Source organism: Drosophila albomicans, chromosome 3 (genome assembly GCF_009650485.2).
Source record: "Drosophila albomicans strain 15112-1751.03 chromosome 3, ASM965048v2, whole genome shotgun sequence".
Lineage (NCBI taxonomy): Eukaryota > Metazoa > Arthropoda > Insecta > Diptera > Drosophilidae > Drosophila > Drosophila albomicans.
The window spans coordinates 47,567,293-47,584,474 of NC_047629.2; the positions used below are offsets into that span (position 1 = coordinate 47,567,293).

General features: G+C 36.1%; 4 protein-coding genes across 4 annotated transcripts; all 4 read right to left on the reverse strand.

Moving 5' to 3' along the window:
- Window positions 1–1,714: 1,714 nt before the first annotated feature.
- Window positions 1,715–6,142, reverse strand: LOC117572126 (uncharacterized). The gene is made up of 10 exons (XM_034254754.2): window positions 5,954–6,142; window positions 5,506–5,586; window positions 5,075–5,441; window positions 4,943–5,018; window positions 4,361–4,885; window positions 3,140–3,257; window positions 2,843–2,941; window positions 2,438–2,783; window positions 2,307–2,382; window positions 1,715–2,257 (listed from the first exon to the last, which is right to left on the reverse strand). Exons 1-10 carry the CDS (start codon window positions 6,042–6,044, stop codon window positions 1,730–1,732), a joined length of 2,307 nt encoding a protein of 768 aa, XP_034110645.1. The 5' UTR covers window positions 6,045–6,142; the 3' UTR covers window positions 1,715–1,729.
- Window positions 6,143–7,478: 1,336 nt separating this feature from the next.
- Window positions 7,479–9,344, reverse strand: LOC117566846 (venom protease-like). The gene is made up of 5 exons (XM_034246437.2): window positions 9,166–9,344; window positions 8,818–8,883; window positions 8,382–8,748; window positions 8,250–8,325; window positions 7,479–8,190 (listed from the first exon to the last, which is right to left on the reverse strand). Exons 1-5 carry the CDS (start codon window positions 9,254–9,256, stop codon window positions 7,663–7,665), a joined length of 1,128 nt encoding a protein of 375 aa, XP_034102328.1. The 5' UTR covers window positions 9,257–9,344; the 3' UTR covers window positions 7,479–7,662.
- A 1,019-nt stretch (window positions 9,345–10,363) lies between these two features.
- Window positions 10,364–12,219, reverse strand: LOC117572120 (venom protease-like). The gene is made up of 5 exons (XM_034254745.2): window positions 12,045–12,219; window positions 11,747–11,827; window positions 11,307–11,673; window positions 11,169–11,244; window positions 10,364–11,108 (listed from the first exon to the last, which is right to left on the reverse strand). The coding sequence occupies exons 1-5, from the start codon at window positions 12,133–12,135 to the stop codon at window positions 10,581–10,583; spliced, it is 1,143 nt and encodes a 380-aa protein (XP_034110636.1). The 5' UTR covers window positions 12,136–12,219; the 3' UTR covers window positions 10,364–10,580.
- A 1,239-nt stretch (window positions 12,220–13,458) lies between these two features.
- Window positions 13,459–16,388, reverse strand: LOC117566845 (venom serine protease Bi-VSP). The gene is made up of 7 exons (XM_052005793.1): window positions 15,854–16,388; window positions 15,468–15,628; window positions 15,093–15,399; window positions 14,445–14,738; window positions 14,160–14,374; window positions 14,021–14,092; window positions 13,459–13,622 (listed from the first exon to the last, which is right to left on the reverse strand). Exons 1-7 carry the CDS (start codon window positions 16,386–16,388, stop codon window positions 13,467–13,469), a joined length of 1,740 nt encoding a protein of 579 aa, XP_051861753.1. The 3' UTR covers window positions 13,459–13,466.
- Window positions 16,389–17,182: the final 794 nt, after the last annotated feature.

Consider the following 17,182-nt stretch of genomic DNA (forward strand, 5'->3'; position numbering starts at 1 on the left):
TGCGATCAGATAAAAATTATCGAAGTTATTAAATAAATACTTTTGTATGGGCAAAAACGCCTACTTACTAGGGGTCTTAGTTGCTTTGACCGTCTATAGTATATTTTGAATGCGGTACTATATCGATACACCACATACACCATTCGGTATATTTTTAGTATTTTTGCAGTATATTTGGTATATTTTGAGAATAATACCTCAAAATATATTTATTTTACTCAAAATGGGTAGCGGGTATCTCTCGAGTACACTCGACTGTAGCTTTCTTACTTGTTTTTCGATTGTAGAATATTTTCCAAATATTTGTTTAATATTTGCTCTGAGAGTAGTTTTTTAAGCGTTGCATGCTCAATTATGTTATAATTATTTATTTAACAATTTATTGATATTTACTCATTACTCCAAAATACGTTTTCCTTGTATTAAATGAAGTTTGATGCCATGGTTTCACATTATTTTCAAAGCATTTTTTTTAGAGCTAAGATTTCCTATATAAATAATAATAATAAATTAGGACATTCTCGTTCTCAGTAATATTTATTCTGGTTTAGTTGTCGATATATAATATTTCTTTTGTAAATCGGTGAATTTACTAAATTCTACATATTTTGAAATACAAAGTTAAATGAATAACATTACTATTAGCGAAAACTACATGCACTTAGATATTCGTTTGTGTTTTGCATATAAATTTCTTCACTAACATGGGGAAACTAACTTAATGGGAAATGCCAAGTGAGGAGCAAAAATACTTTCTAAAATAAAAATCTAACATCTGCCAGATTTTGATCTGAGACAAGGAATGAAAGGATCCTCCTACGAATCAAAAGGCAATTGCAATGTGGCCACAGATCGCAAGATCAGTAAGGTAAAAGAATAGGAGCTTGATAAGGCGCCAACGTTACAAAGGAGCACACCACATCTTATGTAAATCATCAGCTGCAATCAGAATGCAGTTGATGTGCAGCGTAGAGAAGTTCGCTCTTTCTTCCCTCGACTCTCGAGATATATTCAACCCCTACCTTCCCATTACCGAGAATGATTGATGAACCGAACAGCGCACGTTCCTTTTCTTTGCTTGCTTATTTGCATAAGTCTTAAAGGTGCTTCTAGCCATTAACCTCAGGGATTAGATCTGAGGTTATGAGAACAATGTCATGGACAAAGAGGTTCACAATTTATGTACATTTTATTTGGGTAGTTCATAAGTTATTAGACTAGGGCAACTAACTTGGCAGCTACGAAACTAATATAATTATATTTGAAAAATGTATTTTAACAAATGCATTTAGGATATAGTAAAATATCAATTTTTATATCCGCTAACAGGCAGGAGTCATCTCTGACCCCATAAATCAGCATTTGTTATGTTTGCACGCAGAGCAAGTTTGTTTTAAACTTACATATAACTTACAAGTATAACAAGCTAAAGTTTTGATTTTTTATGATTTCCAAAAAATTGTTTCGATCAGATCAAAATTGAGAAAGTTATTCAAGAAATTCTTTTGTATTGGAAAAAACGCCTACTTAGTTGCTTTGGCTAACAATCCAGTATATTTTGCACTCTATGGTATATTTTGATGTATCGTCTCATCCAAGTAATGAACCATCCCTTTCCATTTATTTATTAATACAGTTCTTAAATTTTGCTAAAATAAAAACAAGGAGATTGAAAATTAATCTAAATAATCTTTAAACTTTTACCTATTTATTATACTAAAATTCTAGCTCAAGGCCTTTCCTCCAGCTTTTTAATTATCCAGTCCATGCAGTACTGTGTGCTTGAATACACTCCGGGGGCATTTGATCTTCCGCAACCAAAGCCGTAAGACACGACCCCAATGAGATAGAATCTTTTGCTTCCTCGAAAATCTTCGGCGCTCATTAACGGACCACCGGAGTCGCCTTGGCAGGTGTCGTAGCCACCTCGAAGATAACCAGCACAGAGAACAGCCTTATCGAATTGATCCACAGTAAAGTAACGATCCAACTTGTCGTAACAATTGCGACACACTTCGTTATCCACGATCGGTATCTTTAGCTGATTCAACACCGCTGCCGTTTTGCCACCTTCCTGAGTTTTACCCCAGCCAATGACAAATGAAGATTCACCCACATAGGACTTGACACGCAAGCTGGGAGAATTAGGCATGCAAATGGGCATGATTAGGTCCGTAAACTCGATGTTGCGTTCCAAATGAATGATCGCTATATCGCTGCGACTATTGCGAGGATTATACTCCGGATGGCACTCTGACTGAAAAAGTCTGTGTTATCGAATGAAGTCAAGGGAGATAGAGACATACCTTGATCACTTTAATATCAATATGATGAGTCTCCGCATCCGTGCTCAGATCGTGTTCGCCCAGACGCACAAAGGCGCTAAAATTATAAATAATATCATGAGTTATTAAGAACAATAAGTGATACAACTTACAGCTCATCTCGTATACAATGTGCAGCAGTCACAATGTGCCGATCGGTGATCAAGGTGCCACCACACTTGAAAGGCGAAGAGGTGCCATCGTTGTAGCCCAACAGTGCAATCCATGGCCAGGCGCCCTTTTCAGCCACATTACCGTCGATGATCTTCCTGAAGCTTAAAATGTTCGGTTGACCGCATCCTTCTTCCTCGGTGGGCAAACGACGCCTCACAATGGGACAGCAGACCTTTTTTCCAACCTTGCCACAGATGAAATTCGAAGCTTTCACATATCTAGCAAAGCCGGGTTCGACAAGTTTAATCTTTAGCTCATCTACTATGGGCGGACAGCTTCTGACATCTACAATAAATAGAGAATTCTATAATTTATTTCTCCAACTTGTAATATCAACTGCTTACCAACACATTCTCCAAGCTCACCGGGAGATATAAAACAGCTTTCAACGTGGGTCTCATTTTTCGATTTTGGTGATCTTGTGGTTGAAGTTGTCATTGTTGCTGTTAATATACGAATCAAGATTTTTATTTTGAATCTTCATTTAATAAGTTAACTTAGTAAAGACTCTTCGTAGTTATTAAATAGATAGTTATATTTAGAAATTGCATTATATAGAAAATTGTTATCAAAATTTCTTGATGGTTATCTAGGGATAAATGAATAGCGCTTAGATTACATTTTAATTTAATAAAACGTACTTCGCAAGCTATTGGACCGCCCCAAAATTGACATGCCAAGACTGATAAAATTGATCATCATAAAGATCACACATGACATGCACTTCATTTTGAATATATTCTCATTCGCTTTACAAATCTATCCTGATATATGTACACTGATATCTAAAACCAAAACGTCGACACCTCTTTGCGCTATCAATTTAGATGTTATACTCACTGATTTAATGCTACAACAGGGCCTTATATGCATTCGATCGAAAATTACATTGGAAAAAGTAATTCCCATTGGTAACTTAGAGCACTAGAAGTTTAATTACAATATATACAAATAACACTTGTTATTTATTCATAATAGTCGCATCTTTACAAATCAGATACTACTCACAATATTATATTTTATAAAAGTAATCTTCTATTAATAGAAGACTAGAATAACACAAAAAGCATTAACAATATCCGAATATAATATATTTGTGCATTTGTTAAGTTAAATACTAAAATAATTTTATTCATCTTGGATAATCCAAACAAAAACTAAACTTCAAATTCATTTAAGATTAGTGTAGATTACCGAGCAAACTATCTAGATATTAGTATGCAAATTTATATGTTAATTTGTGTTAATTGAATCACACTAAACATAATAATAATCTTGATGATGTCAATTTAGCTTCAGTAGTTAGTTTGATAGTTAGTGACGTTGCAAGTTCATGATCATCCAAATATGTTCAGGTTCTCAGTTTTATTAATAAGCGAGAATATTGAAACTTGTTTACTGATTAAATAGAAAAGCTCATCTACTACAACTTAATAATTGTATTCAATAAGTTTATGTAAAGATCAAGTGGCATGCAAATGCTAAGCATACGCATTTTATCACATTTGTTTATTTTCCCCTTAGAAGCTTGTTATGATTCCAGTCTTATTGGATACACCAAATTCAGGTAAAATGCTTTAGTTCCACATGCAATGCATAATATAGTTTATGTCACCCATATGAGTGACAATCTGTTATTTAGCTCTTGCTCATCATTTTAGTTGAACCGAATGAAGTACACTCTTTATTTGTAACTATCACTTTCTATTTTTCAAGTTTCTTAAGGAACTTCAAGGCGTTTGACTTAAGGATTACATCACATTTAGTTTGCGATAATAAACAAAAACCCTAAAAGGTTCACAATTAATGTAAATTACATTACAGACATTAGACTAATGTGATAATATATAATTTACACTTTAAGGCGTCTCGTGCACCTTCTCGATTATCCAGTCCATAAAGTGTTGTGTGCTCGTATACACACCGGGAGCATTTGGTCTAGCACAACCATAACCATAAGCCACAACTCCGATGAGAAAGTATCTGACACCATTTTTACCAAATTCAGGGGACATTAGCGGACCACCAGAGTCCCCTTGACAGGAATCCTTGCCACCTTGCAGATCTCCCGCACAGAGAATGGCGCTATCAAACTGATCCTCAGTAAAACTACGATTCAGTTTGGCATAACTTTCTCGGCAGACGTCATTTTCCCAAACGGGCACTTGCAGCTCATTTAAAATATTGGCAGATTGACCTCCTTCCTGAGTCTTGCCCCAGCCAATGACAAAGGGATTAGCATCCACATAGGATTTTGCAAGTAATTGAGGAGAGTTAGGCAAGCAAATGGGAACAATTAAGTCCGTAAATTCCACGTTGCGTTCCAAATACAAGATCGCTAAATCACTGCGACCGTTGCGCCTATTGAAATGTGGATGTTTTACTTTCTGGAATGACAAAGCATTAATAGTCTATGATAATATAAAGGAACTAGGTATATTTACCTTGACAACATTGATGTCCACATGTCGAGTCTCCGTATCCGTGGAGAGATCGTGCTCGCCTAAGCGCACAAAGGTCCTAAACATTAAATATTTAGAATAGAATGTCTAATATCTAGGACTTCTGTAACTTACAATTCATCAAGTATACAATGAGCTGCTGTCAAAACGTGTCTTGATGTTATCAAAGTGCCACCGCACTTGAAGGCGTGTGAAAAACCGTAATCGTAGGCAAGTAGCGCAATCCATGGCCAGGCACCTTTCTTGGCAGGACTGCCTCCAATTATCTTCTTGAAACTGAACTTCTTTTGCTTACCACATTTCTCTTCCTGGGTGGGCAAGCGACGTGGAAGTGGATCCACTAAAGTGTCCTCTTTGGGACAACAGACATTGTGACCAAGTTGTCCGCAAATCAAATTCGAATCTCTCACATATCTGACAAATTCCGGATCGGTCTTTTTCATTTTCAACTCATTCAGTATGGTCGGACATTTTCTGACATCTGCACAATAAAAAGTGTATCTGAGATTACATTATGGTGGTGAAATGTAATATCAGGAACTTACCAACACACTCGCCAAGTGATCCTGTTGATAATATGCAACTGTTGTTTGTGAGTGGCGATGGAGTCGTTGGAGTCTCCAATTCTGAGAGCAAAAAAAATACAATTCAATGCATAAACCAATTTAATAATCAACAGATCTTTACAAAGAATATGATTTTTCACTTTATTCACTTTTGTAGAAATCAAGAAAGTATCTCTATCTTAGCATCAGAGACCAGAAATGCCACGTTGCTTAAAGTTCACATCTGTTTGACTCTTCTATTAGTACTTTAAATATTGTATTCTTGAATTCATTGTTTTACAACTCTTGAGAGCACTTAAGATATTTTTCACCATTATTTGCACTCATAAACAAAAATAAAAGATGTTCACTATTGTTTTCAATAATCAAATATTTAAAATAATCATTTCATTTCTGTTAGATTTAAATTCCCATTCAACACTCGTACCTTGTGAGTTATTTGAGTACCCCAAAGTGGGCGTGGCAAGGTAGACAAATGCGATCGTTAACGTGATCACTTCACACGGAGTTAACTTCATGTTTACGACAAAAACAATAGTATTATTTTGATTAAATCAAATATACCGATCCACGTAATCACTTTTTCTACTACTTTGTCGATTGAAATGCGTCGCTAAACTCACCCGATCATCGCTAGAATGGGGCTTTATATGCATTCGGTCGAAAAGTAGTTTGCACAAAAAAAGTTGTTTCAAAATCGAGTATAGCTGCAATATTAAAATAAAATAATTATACCCTGTATCCACTGTAAATAGCGAAAAGGGTATTATTATTTTATGCAAGTGTGTATAAAGTGTGCTTGATCATTATCAATAATTGTAGTATCTATAGTATATATAAAGTTAAATAGTTAGATACTCCATCAGCATACACACTCAAGAATACATTAAGTAGATACTATATTTATTTACTATTTATATTTACTATATATTCATACTATATTTTGTTAAAAACAAATTTTTAATTTTAAAACTCTCTCGATATTAATCGATTACATGGTATTGTGTGCCCTCAATTTTAATTTTGCCCCCATTTCATTGTAATCAATGCTTTTGTTTGTAGTTTTTTTAAGATATTTTTTTGTAAATTTGCGTCGCTTATAAAAGTCTTGGACACAGGGTATCCACATAGACAAGCTTTCTTGAGCAAGGCGTTGCTACTTGTTTTTAATTCACAAAAGTCGCATTTTCGCAAACATCGTGATAAATGGTGTTAATTCAAAGCAGACGCGTCTACATAAAAGACTTGATGATGACGTCACTTCAACTCAGTTAAAAACGTTAATTGTTTGGGGGGTTGTTTAAAAAAGTGCCGTGTTCAGCGGGTACTATTTGTATTAAATCAATTATAAATATAATCGATCGATGATAAACATCTTATATCAAAGTAATTTTTAAGCACAATTAAAAGTCATCGTTTAATGACCAGACAAGACAATTAATTCTACGAATTCCCTAACATTTCCGAATAAATTCAAATGTAATAAAGCTAACGAACTTTACTTAAACTGGTTTTAGAAAGACTACAACAATGAATATCAAACAGTTCGTTCCGGTTTTGTCAAGTAAGCAACTAGCTCTAGTTCATAATATTCAATAAGCATAAATATCTACTTAAAATTTCTTCTTATATAAGATATCTCTTTTTCAGCGATAATTTTATATCTGATTAAGAAAAATGGAATATTAAAGACTCTCCCGACACTTTTCTGAAACCCATTTCGTTTTTATTAAAAATCACATTGCAACTAATTTAATAAATTTGGAAATCGATTAAGTAGCGTTTTTTTTAAATGCTTACACCGAAAGGAAAAATCTAGATTGAAAAGTCTTGAGTTAAGATGTTTTCGATCTTTAAAAAAACAATCTTAAAATAAGATTTTTTGGTTGAAAAATCTTAACTCAAGATTTTTGTGCTGATTTTGTTGTGTAATATTTAAAAAATCTTAGATTAAGGTTAAAAACTTGATTAAAGGATTTTAAAAACTCAATCCTAAAACTCAACCTTTCACATAATTGCTCTCTTGTATTCAAATTGCAGCCTTATAGGTCTTACCATTCTTGTTATACATTATTAGTTCAGTCAGAGCAAACCACTTTAGGTACTAGATAAATATAACAAAATTCCACTTCCAACTTAAGGCGTGTCCTGCACCTTCTCGATTATCCAGTCTATAAAGTACTGAGTGCTCGTATAAACAGCAGGCGCACTTTGCGCATCACAGCCACAGCCGTAAGCCACAACTCCAATCAGATAGTATTTAAATGTGGTTCCATTTAATTCGGGAGCCATGAGCGGACCACCAGAGTCCGCTAGACAAGCTTCCCATCCACCACGAACATCACCCGCACAGAGAACGGCGCCATCGAATTGATCCTCAGTAAAACTTTGATTCAATTTACTATAACTACTTCGGCAGACTTCATTTTCCCAAACAGTCACTTGCACCTGATGTATGATATTCTCAGATTCACATTCTCCATGAGTTGTGCGCCACCCAATGATAATGGGATTCAAATCCACATGCGACTTTGCTCGCAGACTAGGAGTATTAGGCAAACAAATGGGCACAATTACTTCAGAAAACTCCACGTTACGCTCCAAATATATGATCGCAAGATCAGCACGACGAGTGAGTCTATTGTAATGTGGATGAACTTCTTTCTGAATGAGAAACAAATCATCAATAATTAAAGATTACGTAGAGAGCAAGTTTTCCTTACCTTAACTACATTTATGTCCACATGTTGAGCCTCCTTCTCCGTGGAGAGATCGTGCTCACCTAAGCGCACAAATTTACTGAATATTATTATTATTTTAGAATGTAGTATTCAATTAGTAGTAATTCCACTTACAGTTCATTAAGTATGCAATGAGCTGCTGTTAAAATATGTCTCGCAGTGATCAAGCTGCCACCGCACTTGAATTGATATGAGGATCCATAATCGTAGGCGAGTAGCGCAATCCATGGCCAAGCACCTTTTTTGGCCTTGCCTCCTCCAATAAGCTTCTTGAATGTAACATTTCTTTGTTTACCACATTTCTCTTCTTCGGTGGGTAAGCGACGTGGAATTGGCTCCACTAAAGAGTTATCTTTGGGACAACAGACATTATGACCAATCTGGCCACAAATCAAATTCGAATCTTTCACATATTTGATAATCTTAGGATCGACCTTTTCTGCCTTCAGCTCGTTTAGAATAATCGAACAATTACTGATATCTAAAAAATAATAGTGAAAACGAATTTCAGATTAGATTGAAAACTTAAGATGAGATCTCAGTAACTTACCGACACATTGGCCTAGCGATCCTGTTGATAATATGCATTTATTGTTTGTGGATGGGGTTTCCAATTCTGTAAGCAAGAAATATATAATTGAGTCAACAACAAGTTTTAATAATGATATGATACAAGTGAGTTAAAAACAAGTTTCTAAAGAACTCAATACGTTTTAATATTGACCATAAAATATATTCTTGGAAAGAACATAAGTAATGTTTATATCATTATCAATTATTGAGGAACAAAACAAAGCAAAAATTAAGAATGATCAGTATTCATTTTAAGAATCAAACATAAGGCTAAGGAATAATCATCTATTTTGAACCGAGGTAATTTCCCATTTAACATTCATACCTTGCGATTTATTTAAGTACCCCAAAGTGGGCGTGGCAATGAATGCAAGTGTGATCATTAACGCGATCACTTTATGTGACGCTAACTTCATGTTGATCCCAAGTCGTAAATCTTCAAAACAGTAATAAAATCACTTTATCTTCTAATAGCGCGATCGATGCTACATTGCCGATTCAACTGCGTCGCTAAACTCACCCGATCAGTGCTAGAACACGGCTTTATATGCACTCGGTTGAGAAGTAGTTCGCACGAGAAAGTTGTTCCCAAATCGAGTGTAGCTGCTGCATTAAATAAAATTGTACATACCCTATATCCATTTTATGTGGCGAAAAAATTATTTTTATTTTGTGTATTCACAACTATGGTATTAAATTTATACTATAAACTATAAAAAAAAAATGAAGATTACTAGAGTAAAAATGGCTTGCGGCATAACACCAGAAATTAATTTCTAATTTCAAAGGGACGGAATTCAAAAAAAAATAAAATTCTTTTTTTTAGATCGAAAAAATCTTAAATCAATAAAACAATAAATAAAACATTTTTTAATAACGATCTTAATCTTTAAATAAAATATATTTAATCTTAAAATGAAAATTTAGGATAAATCCCAAAAATCTTTTTTCAAGATTTTTTTTAAGATCGAAAGTCTTAAATCAAGATATTTCCAATCTAGATTTTTTTACTATGTAAAGAATTGTCAATCAGGCAATTTAAAATTAAATGCATTTAGACATTTAAATGATTGTGTGACAGGTCATAAAACTTTTACGTACAGGGTATCAAGTAGACAGGCACTCTTGAACAAAACGTTGCAACTCGTTTTTAATAGTGATAAATGGTGTTAATTCTTCATAAAAGATTTCTTTTCGATGATTATGGGGTTATTTGATATCTGATATAAATTTAATTTTTGTGTCGTAGAGATTCTAAATTCTAAGAATTCGAAAACATTGGCGCATAAATTTAATTCATAAAAGAATTATTTTCAATGATTATGTCGATCATGATAAAATGGAAGAAATATCAATCAAATCGGAAGTTAATAGATATTTTATATAAATTTAATTCTTGTGGAGGAGTGCTTATAAATTATACGGATTCCAGAACATTGGCGAATATTTATTTAATTTATATAATTCAATTGATCAACATTCTTCATTAAACGGGTTAAACAAAGATTTTAACAATGAATACAGCCAAAACAATTATACTATTATTATTTGAATCAAATTAATTTTTTTTAACGGTAAATTTTAAATCATTTTATTCATTTATTCCTCATTTATCTTCTCTTAAGTCAAATGTCTTACAGCAAAAAGATTGCCAAGCATGATAAGTAAACAGAATCATTGCTTATTATTAAAATATTATTTATGTTAAGTACTACATAGGTACGCTGATACAATTACAGTTCATGGCGTGTCCTCCACCTTCTCGATTATCCAGTCCATGAAGTATTGTGTGCTCGTATAAATAGCAGGCGCATTTTTCGTGGTACATTCACAGCCGTAAGCCATAACTCCAATCAGGTAGAATCTAAAATTATTTTCATATCTTTCGGGAATCATTATCGGACCCCCAGGATCGGCTAGACAGGAATCCTTGCCACCTCCCATATTTCCGGCGCATATAGTGGCGCCATCAAACTGATCCTCAGTATAACTTCGATTGAATTTGGCATAACTATCTCGGCAGACTTTGTTTTCCCAAACTGGTACTTGATTTGCAGTTAAAATATTCACAGATTGGCATTCCTCTTGAGTTTTGCTCCACCCAATGATGGTGGGATATAAATCCACAAAGGACTTTGATCGTAAGGTCGGAGAAGTAGGTAAACAAATGGGCACTATTAAATCCATAAAATCCACGTTACGTTCCAAATAGACAATCGCAAGGTCAGCACGACCACTGAGACTATTGAATTGTGGATGAACTACTTTCTGTAAAAGAAATAAACCATTAGTAATTTATGATAATTTAAAGAAGCATGTTACATTTACCTTGACTACATTAATATCAACAAGCTTAGTATCTGTTTCTGTGGAGAGATCATGCTCGCCTAAACGCACAAAGGACCTAAATATTACTCAGTTAGAATGCATCATCTACTCATATACAGTAATACGACTTTAACTTACAGTTCATCGCGAATACAATGAGCAGCTGTGAGAACGTGTCTCGTGGTGATCAAGGTGCCACCGCACTTGAAGAGATTTGAGGATCCATAAGTGTAGGCAAGTAACGCTATCCATGGCCAGGCATTCCTGCTGGCAGGAAAGGCACCAGCGATCTTCTTTGAGAAACCGTTTATTTGCTTACCACATCCCTCTTCTTCAGTGGGCAAACGTCGTGGAATTGGCTCAACTAAAGAGTTCTCTTTAGGACAACAGACATTATGACCAATCTGGCCACAAATCAAGTTCGAATCTCTTATATATCTGATAGTTTTAGGATCGACCTTTTCTGTCTTTAGCTCATTCAGAATAATGGGACATTTGCTGATATCTAATATGTGAAAGAGAAATCAAATTTTAAATAAGTTAAAGTACTTGAAAATCAATCTCAGGAACTTATGTACCAACACATTCACCGGCTGATCCCGTTGATAATATGCATTTATTGTTTATGGTTGTTGAGGGTGTCGTTGGAGTTTCCAATTCTGAGAAAAAGAATGAGACAATTGAGTAGACAACAATGTTTTCAATAGAATTGATCATGAAATAGATTTAAAGAAATGTTTAATGTAATGTTTAACGAAAGATTTATATATAACATAATCGTATTTATTCAATTATTAATCTCACTCTTTGAAATCTGTTGGCTATCAACTAATAATAAATTTTTGGTCGGTTTAAATTCTTATTCAACACTCGTACCTTGCGTTTTATTCGAGTACCCCAAAATGGGCGTGGCATAATACACGAAAATGATCGTTAATGCGATCACTTCACATGACATTAGCTTCATTTTAATGCCAGCACGTAAACATTAAAAAAAGTAATCAAGAAAAAAATTTGTCTTTCAGTGTTGCGATCGATGCCACTTTGCCGATTCAACTGCGAAGCTAAACTCACTCGATCAATTATAGAACGCGGCTTTATATGCATTCAATCGCGAAGTAGTTTCCACCAAAAACTTGTTCCAAAATTAAGTGTATCTGCATTATTATAATAAAATCTCAATAAAAATACCCTGTAAACATTGAAAATGGGGAAAAGTTATCATCATTAAGAACTATAGATATATATAGATTCAGTAAAAATAAATCCCTCTTATTAAATATATATTAAATAGGATGCTGTTTCTTAAATCACTCTGGCTAGAATAACTTAAGTTATAAAATATGTTATGAGTTCTTGGTTATAGGGTATCTCGCAGACAAGAACTTTCAATTATAGCTGTGCAACTTGTTTTTAATCGTGATAAAGTGTGTTAATTTAAGCAGAGGCGTCTTTATGAAAGACTACACTCAATTGTTAATGGGGTTTGCTTGGTACTTGATATTGTATTATACATGGATCGATCATTATATAAAACAACAGAAAAAGTCTCAAGCATATTAAAAGATTTTATAAAAGTATAATAAGATAATTATCTTTTATCAATTAATATAATTTCTTCGTGACAACTACCCTAATTTATAACTTGCTTACAACGAGCCCAAAATTGCAATCTAATTTGGATCCCTCCTTCATATTTTCAATCAAAGATTTGTGGGATTTCCATTGTACACCTCTTGACTGCTAATGATGATAGTGCCAATACTTTTCGCACAGCGCAACCCTTTAATTCGTTGTTTACTTTTCCCTTCGAATTTCGATCGAATTTGATTGCTGCTGCATCGCGTTTTTATAAACCAAGGAATGATAATAAAAAAAGTACTTCCCTAAAAAATATTTATTCACCAAAATGAACTGTTGTGAAGCTGAAATGTCTTCTTAATAGTCTTACGTTTGTGACAATTTATCTTGGCGAGATTGATAAGCATCAAAGTGTTGAAGACTGCCAGATTGTAGAGCCGGTTTTAGACATTTCTTGAAACATGAATCACGGGAAGTATGATATGTGTATATACACATATAAAATGTTATTCTTCTAAGAATAATTTAATTTAATTTCAAGAAATTTAACAGCAGACTATGAACCTCTTAAATATATTAGTGACGAATTTATAATAAATTTGAATAATGTTTGTAAGTTAAATTAAAATTAAATACCCATTTCAATCAAAATTGATTGGCTTTATTAAATAGTAAATATTAAATGTGTGTATGGTGGAAAGATAGATTTAAATGGGATCAGCGCCTTTTGCCCCTTTGGGAGTTCAATTTATTGTGAATCCAGCCCAAGTAACTGCTAACTCTCGTATAGACTCCAGGAAATCCTGGCCTGGCGCACTCATAGCCAAAGGATACAATCCCCAGCAAGTAAAAACGATAACCGCCTCCATCGAGCTGTAAAGAAAATTTCAAATTTAGAAAGTCAAGTTTAATTAAAAAACAAGTAAGAAAGCTACCCATTTTAAATAAAACCAAAACAGCGCGGTATTACTCCTAAAATATACCAAACATATACCGTAAAATACTAAAATATACCGAATGAGATATTTGGTATATCCATGAAGTACTACATTCGAAATATACCATAGATGTCAAAATATACCAGATCAAAATATAAAGCACAATACTAAAATATACCGAAGGCCATATTTGGTATATCGATTAATTACTACTAGAGGTCAAAATATACCAAATTTCAGCCAAAGCAACTAAGACCCATTGCAGTAGGCGTAATTTGCCCTACAATAAATTTCTCCACCAATCAATGACGCATCGATGAAGCAGTAACTAACCTGAGGCATCATAAGTGGTCCACCGGAATCCCCCTGACAGGCGTCCACAGTGGAGCTGCCGGCGCAAATCAACTGCAATGAACATCAGTTGATATCAGTTGAATGATCATCATAAACATGGCAATAATTCCTTCCTTACCTTGTCACTGAACTGGACAAACTGAAAAACAGATTTATAGTTCTGTTCGCAGCTCTGACGCGACACAATCGGCACCTGAGCATCGCGTAGCACATTCGATGTGGCGCCCTGATGTTTAGTTGCCCCATAACCTGCCACAAACGGATGCATGCCAACAAACGCATCTTCGCGCTGAAAATTGTTGCCCTCGGGCAAGCAAATGGGTCGAATGTCGCCTGCGAATCAAGCATGAAACAAAAGCAATTCAAGTAGCCGATATTAGACAAGCTTAGTGCCTCCACTTACCGTTAGATGGCGCTTCGCCGTTCAGCTCGATCAACGCAATATCATTCGCAATGGAAGCCAAATCAAAGTTCTCATGCACAATGCTACGCCTGATGCGATAATCAATGGCACCCTGCTCTGCAGCCTTGGTCAGATCATGGGCACCCAGTCGCACCAAAGTCAGAGTGGGATTGATGCAGTGCGCCGAGGTGATCACAAACTGAGCGCTGATCAAGCTGCCAGCGCAGAGAAACTTCAGTGCACTGCGATTGTTTTCATCGTAGTAGCCAAGAGCTGCCATCCAGGGATAAGCGCCTAAAATAAAATTCAAATTTACAGTTTTAAATTAAGTGCCTCAACGATCATAATTAAAGTCATTTGTTAAATTTTAAATGAGAAAAAGAACCTAATGAATAGCGAATTGAAACATATGCAAGACGAAAGTTTCGAGATACAAAATGATATACAAACTTTCTTCTAATGGTAAGATTACAACGAATTATGATCTTATTATTATTAAAACATTTAAAAACCGAAATTTACGGCATACAAAATAATATAAAAACTTTCTGCGAATTTATATTCATTAAGTAATTCCTTTGTTCATTCATTAAATTGTTTAAAAATATCCAAATTATTTATTATGTTTAATCTAAATTTATAGTTTACCTTTTCGGACCGGCAAACCGCCCACCACACGATTTGTGGTTGCACCGCCAATACCGCAAACGCTGTTACCTGAGGGGGAAGCTGAGGGAAAACCTGGAGCTGGCAAAGCAGGAGTTGGTCTGATGACCAACGCACCTTGATTAAACGGGGGTGTGGGCTGAAAGACCATCGGCGTGGACTGCGGACTCTGTATAGTTGGAACACCCAAAGGAGAGAATTGAAAGGCACCCAGTGATGAGCTAGTGGGCGGCACATACTCCTTGGGACTGCGGCTAATCAGCGGCGCACGCTGCTCAGCACAGCAAACCTGAAAATTTGGGGGGGAGCAACTTTAATTAGGTAACCTCTAAAGCACATTTCAGACGTCAGCGTTACCAGAAAACTGGAGCCATCAAAGCCACAAATGGATTGACCCAAAAACGTTTGAAACTCGCTGGAGGCGCCTGTCTGCACCTGCTCAAGCAGCTGGGCGCAGGAGGTGAGAGGGACACAGCTCCCGGAGCGGGAACGTGCATCATAGCAGCTTTGTTGCTGGGCTAAAAGAGGGAACACAGCTCATGGATCAGGTTTGCAGGCTTAGTTAATATTGTGTTGAGGTGCAAAGATTGCCAATTGTTTTGTTTGAGAATTTATTGCGTAATTGAACTAAGTATAATTTATGTTGAGGGGGAAGTATGAGTGAATTTGGTTTTTGAATTTGTTGTTGTGTTGGAATTTTGTTGGTGCTTGTTCTAGTCGATTCTAATCCTTGCCAGCGAGACGCCGACGACGGCGACGTCGACCTGGATTCAGCGGCACAAATATCATCATATCCGAGCCAACGGTGGCTCTTAACTGCTGTGGTTGCTGCTGCTGCTGGCGAGGATCGATGCAGGGACAATTGGGCAACGGAGGCACGCCACCGGGCAGGCAAACAAAAGGTTGCGATGGACACGTGGTGGGCACTGGCAACGTTGTGCCTGCCGTGCTCGTCGTTGTGGTGGCAGCACTTGTTGTCGTCGATGACGTGGACGATGTCGACGTGGTCGTAGTAGTTGTTGTGGTGAGCGGTGGTGGGAACGGTGGCAGCGTTAGAGGCGGCGGCGTGGGTTGAAACGTTGGTATCACTGCGGACGTGGACGACGGGAATGGAATTAGTGTAACTGGCTGTGGCGGAGGCGGTGGTGGCGGCGGTGGTGGCAGCGGATAGATGGGATAGTAACCTGTCGGATACAGCGGACACAGTCCCTTGATGCTGGCCAAATACGAGAGAAATGGCCACCAATAGACCTTCACGCAGAACTCCTCCAGCAACATGCTGCCAATTGTGCCCAATGTTGGTCAGCGACTAACTAAATGGACGGCATTTGATTGCAGTCAGCCAACTGCGGCGATTTCATATTTGTTAAATTATTCAATTATAACACAATTTTGATACGTGCCAACGTTTGTTGACTTTTGCAGATAATTATCTGTTGTAGATCGTTGGGCGCCCAGTTGTGCAGGGCCGGTTCAGTGAGCAACGGGCGAGCGAGCGCAACAAAAGCTGCTTGCTAAGACGCACTTCCGTTAAAGCTGCTTGATATGAGACAGAGGATGGCAGCACTCCTACAGAGATCCTTGCTCTAAAAAGCTGCTTGCTATGATGCTGTTGCGTTAAAGATGTTTGGTATGCGCCAGCAATTCTAGACAGATCCTTGCTTTAAAAAGCTTCTTGCTATAACAAAAGTCCATTTCATAACGTTGACTTGCAAAAGCTGTTTAAACTAATAAATAAACACAATTTTATCAGCAATCACAATTAACTCTTGTCGTCGTCACTCAGCTTTGTTAATTTCAACAAATTCCAACAAATTAAAATATCTGGGCCACTGACGTTTGTCATCCGATTAGGTCCAGCGATGCTATCGATTGTGTTGGAAGTGTTTACATGACACACATTACTTCCCCCACAACAATTGTGCGTTGGTTAACATACGTGTTTATTCATTTGTTTATGTTTTGTCGCTTTACAAACACACACTACATTTGCCACGATCACAATCTTGGTGCAATAATAATTTGTTTTAAACTAAAACGTTAAACACTTACAGTTGACCGAGTAACTGAGC

Excerpts from the sequence above, each read along its gene's own strand:
- LOC117566845 (XM_052005793.1), bottom strand. The coding sequence starts at position 16,388 with ATGTTGCTGGAGGAGTTCTGCGTGAAGGTCTATTGGTGGCCATTTCTC. Across the intron at positions 14,739-15,092 it reads CGGTTTGCCGGTCCGAAAAG|GCGCTTATCCCTGGATGGCA; the intron begins GTAAACTATAAA and ends ATTTTATTTTAG. Across the intron at positions 14,093-14,159 it reads TTGTCCAGTTCAGTGACAAG|TTGATTTGCGCCGGCAGCTC; the intron begins GTAAGGAAGGAA and ends TGTTCATTGCAG.
- LOC117572126 (XM_034254754.2), bottom strand. The coding sequence starts at position 6,044 with ATGAAGTTAACTCCGTGTGAAGTGATCACGTTAACGATCGCATTTGTC. Across the intron at positions 5,587-5,953 it reads GTACTCAAATAACTCACAAG|AATTGGAGACTCCAACGACT; the intron begins GTACGAGTGTTG and ends TTTTGCTCTCAG. Across the intron at positions 4,886-4,942 it reads TGGACATCAATGTTGTCAAG|AAAGTAAAACATCCACATTT; the intron begins GTAAATATACCT and ends TTGTCATTCCAG.
- LOC117572120 (XM_034254745.2), bottom strand. The coding sequence starts at position 12,135 with ATGAAGCTAATGTCATGTGAAGTGATCGCATTAACGATCATTTTCGTG. Across the intron at positions 11,828-12,044 it reads GTACTCGAATAAAACGCAAG|AATTGGAAACTCCAACGACA; the intron begins GTACGAGTGTTG and ends TCTTTTTCTCAG. Across the intron at positions 11,674-11,746 it reads ATCAGCCGGTGAATGTGTTG|ATATCAGCAAATGTCCCATT; the intron begins GTACATAAGTTC and ends TTCACATATTAG.
- LOC117566846 (XM_034246437.2), bottom strand. The coding sequence starts at position 9,256 with ATGAAGTTAGCGTCACATAAAGTGATCGCGTTAATGATCACACTTGCA. Across the intron at positions 8,884-9,165 it reads GTACTTAAATAAATCGCAAG|AATTGGAAACCCCATCCACA; the intron begins GTATGAATGTTA and ends TCTTGCTTACAG. Across the intron at positions 8,749-8,817 it reads ATCGCTAGGCCAATGTGTCG|ATATCAGTAATTGTTCGATT; the intron begins GTAAGTTACTGA and ends ATTATTTTTTAG.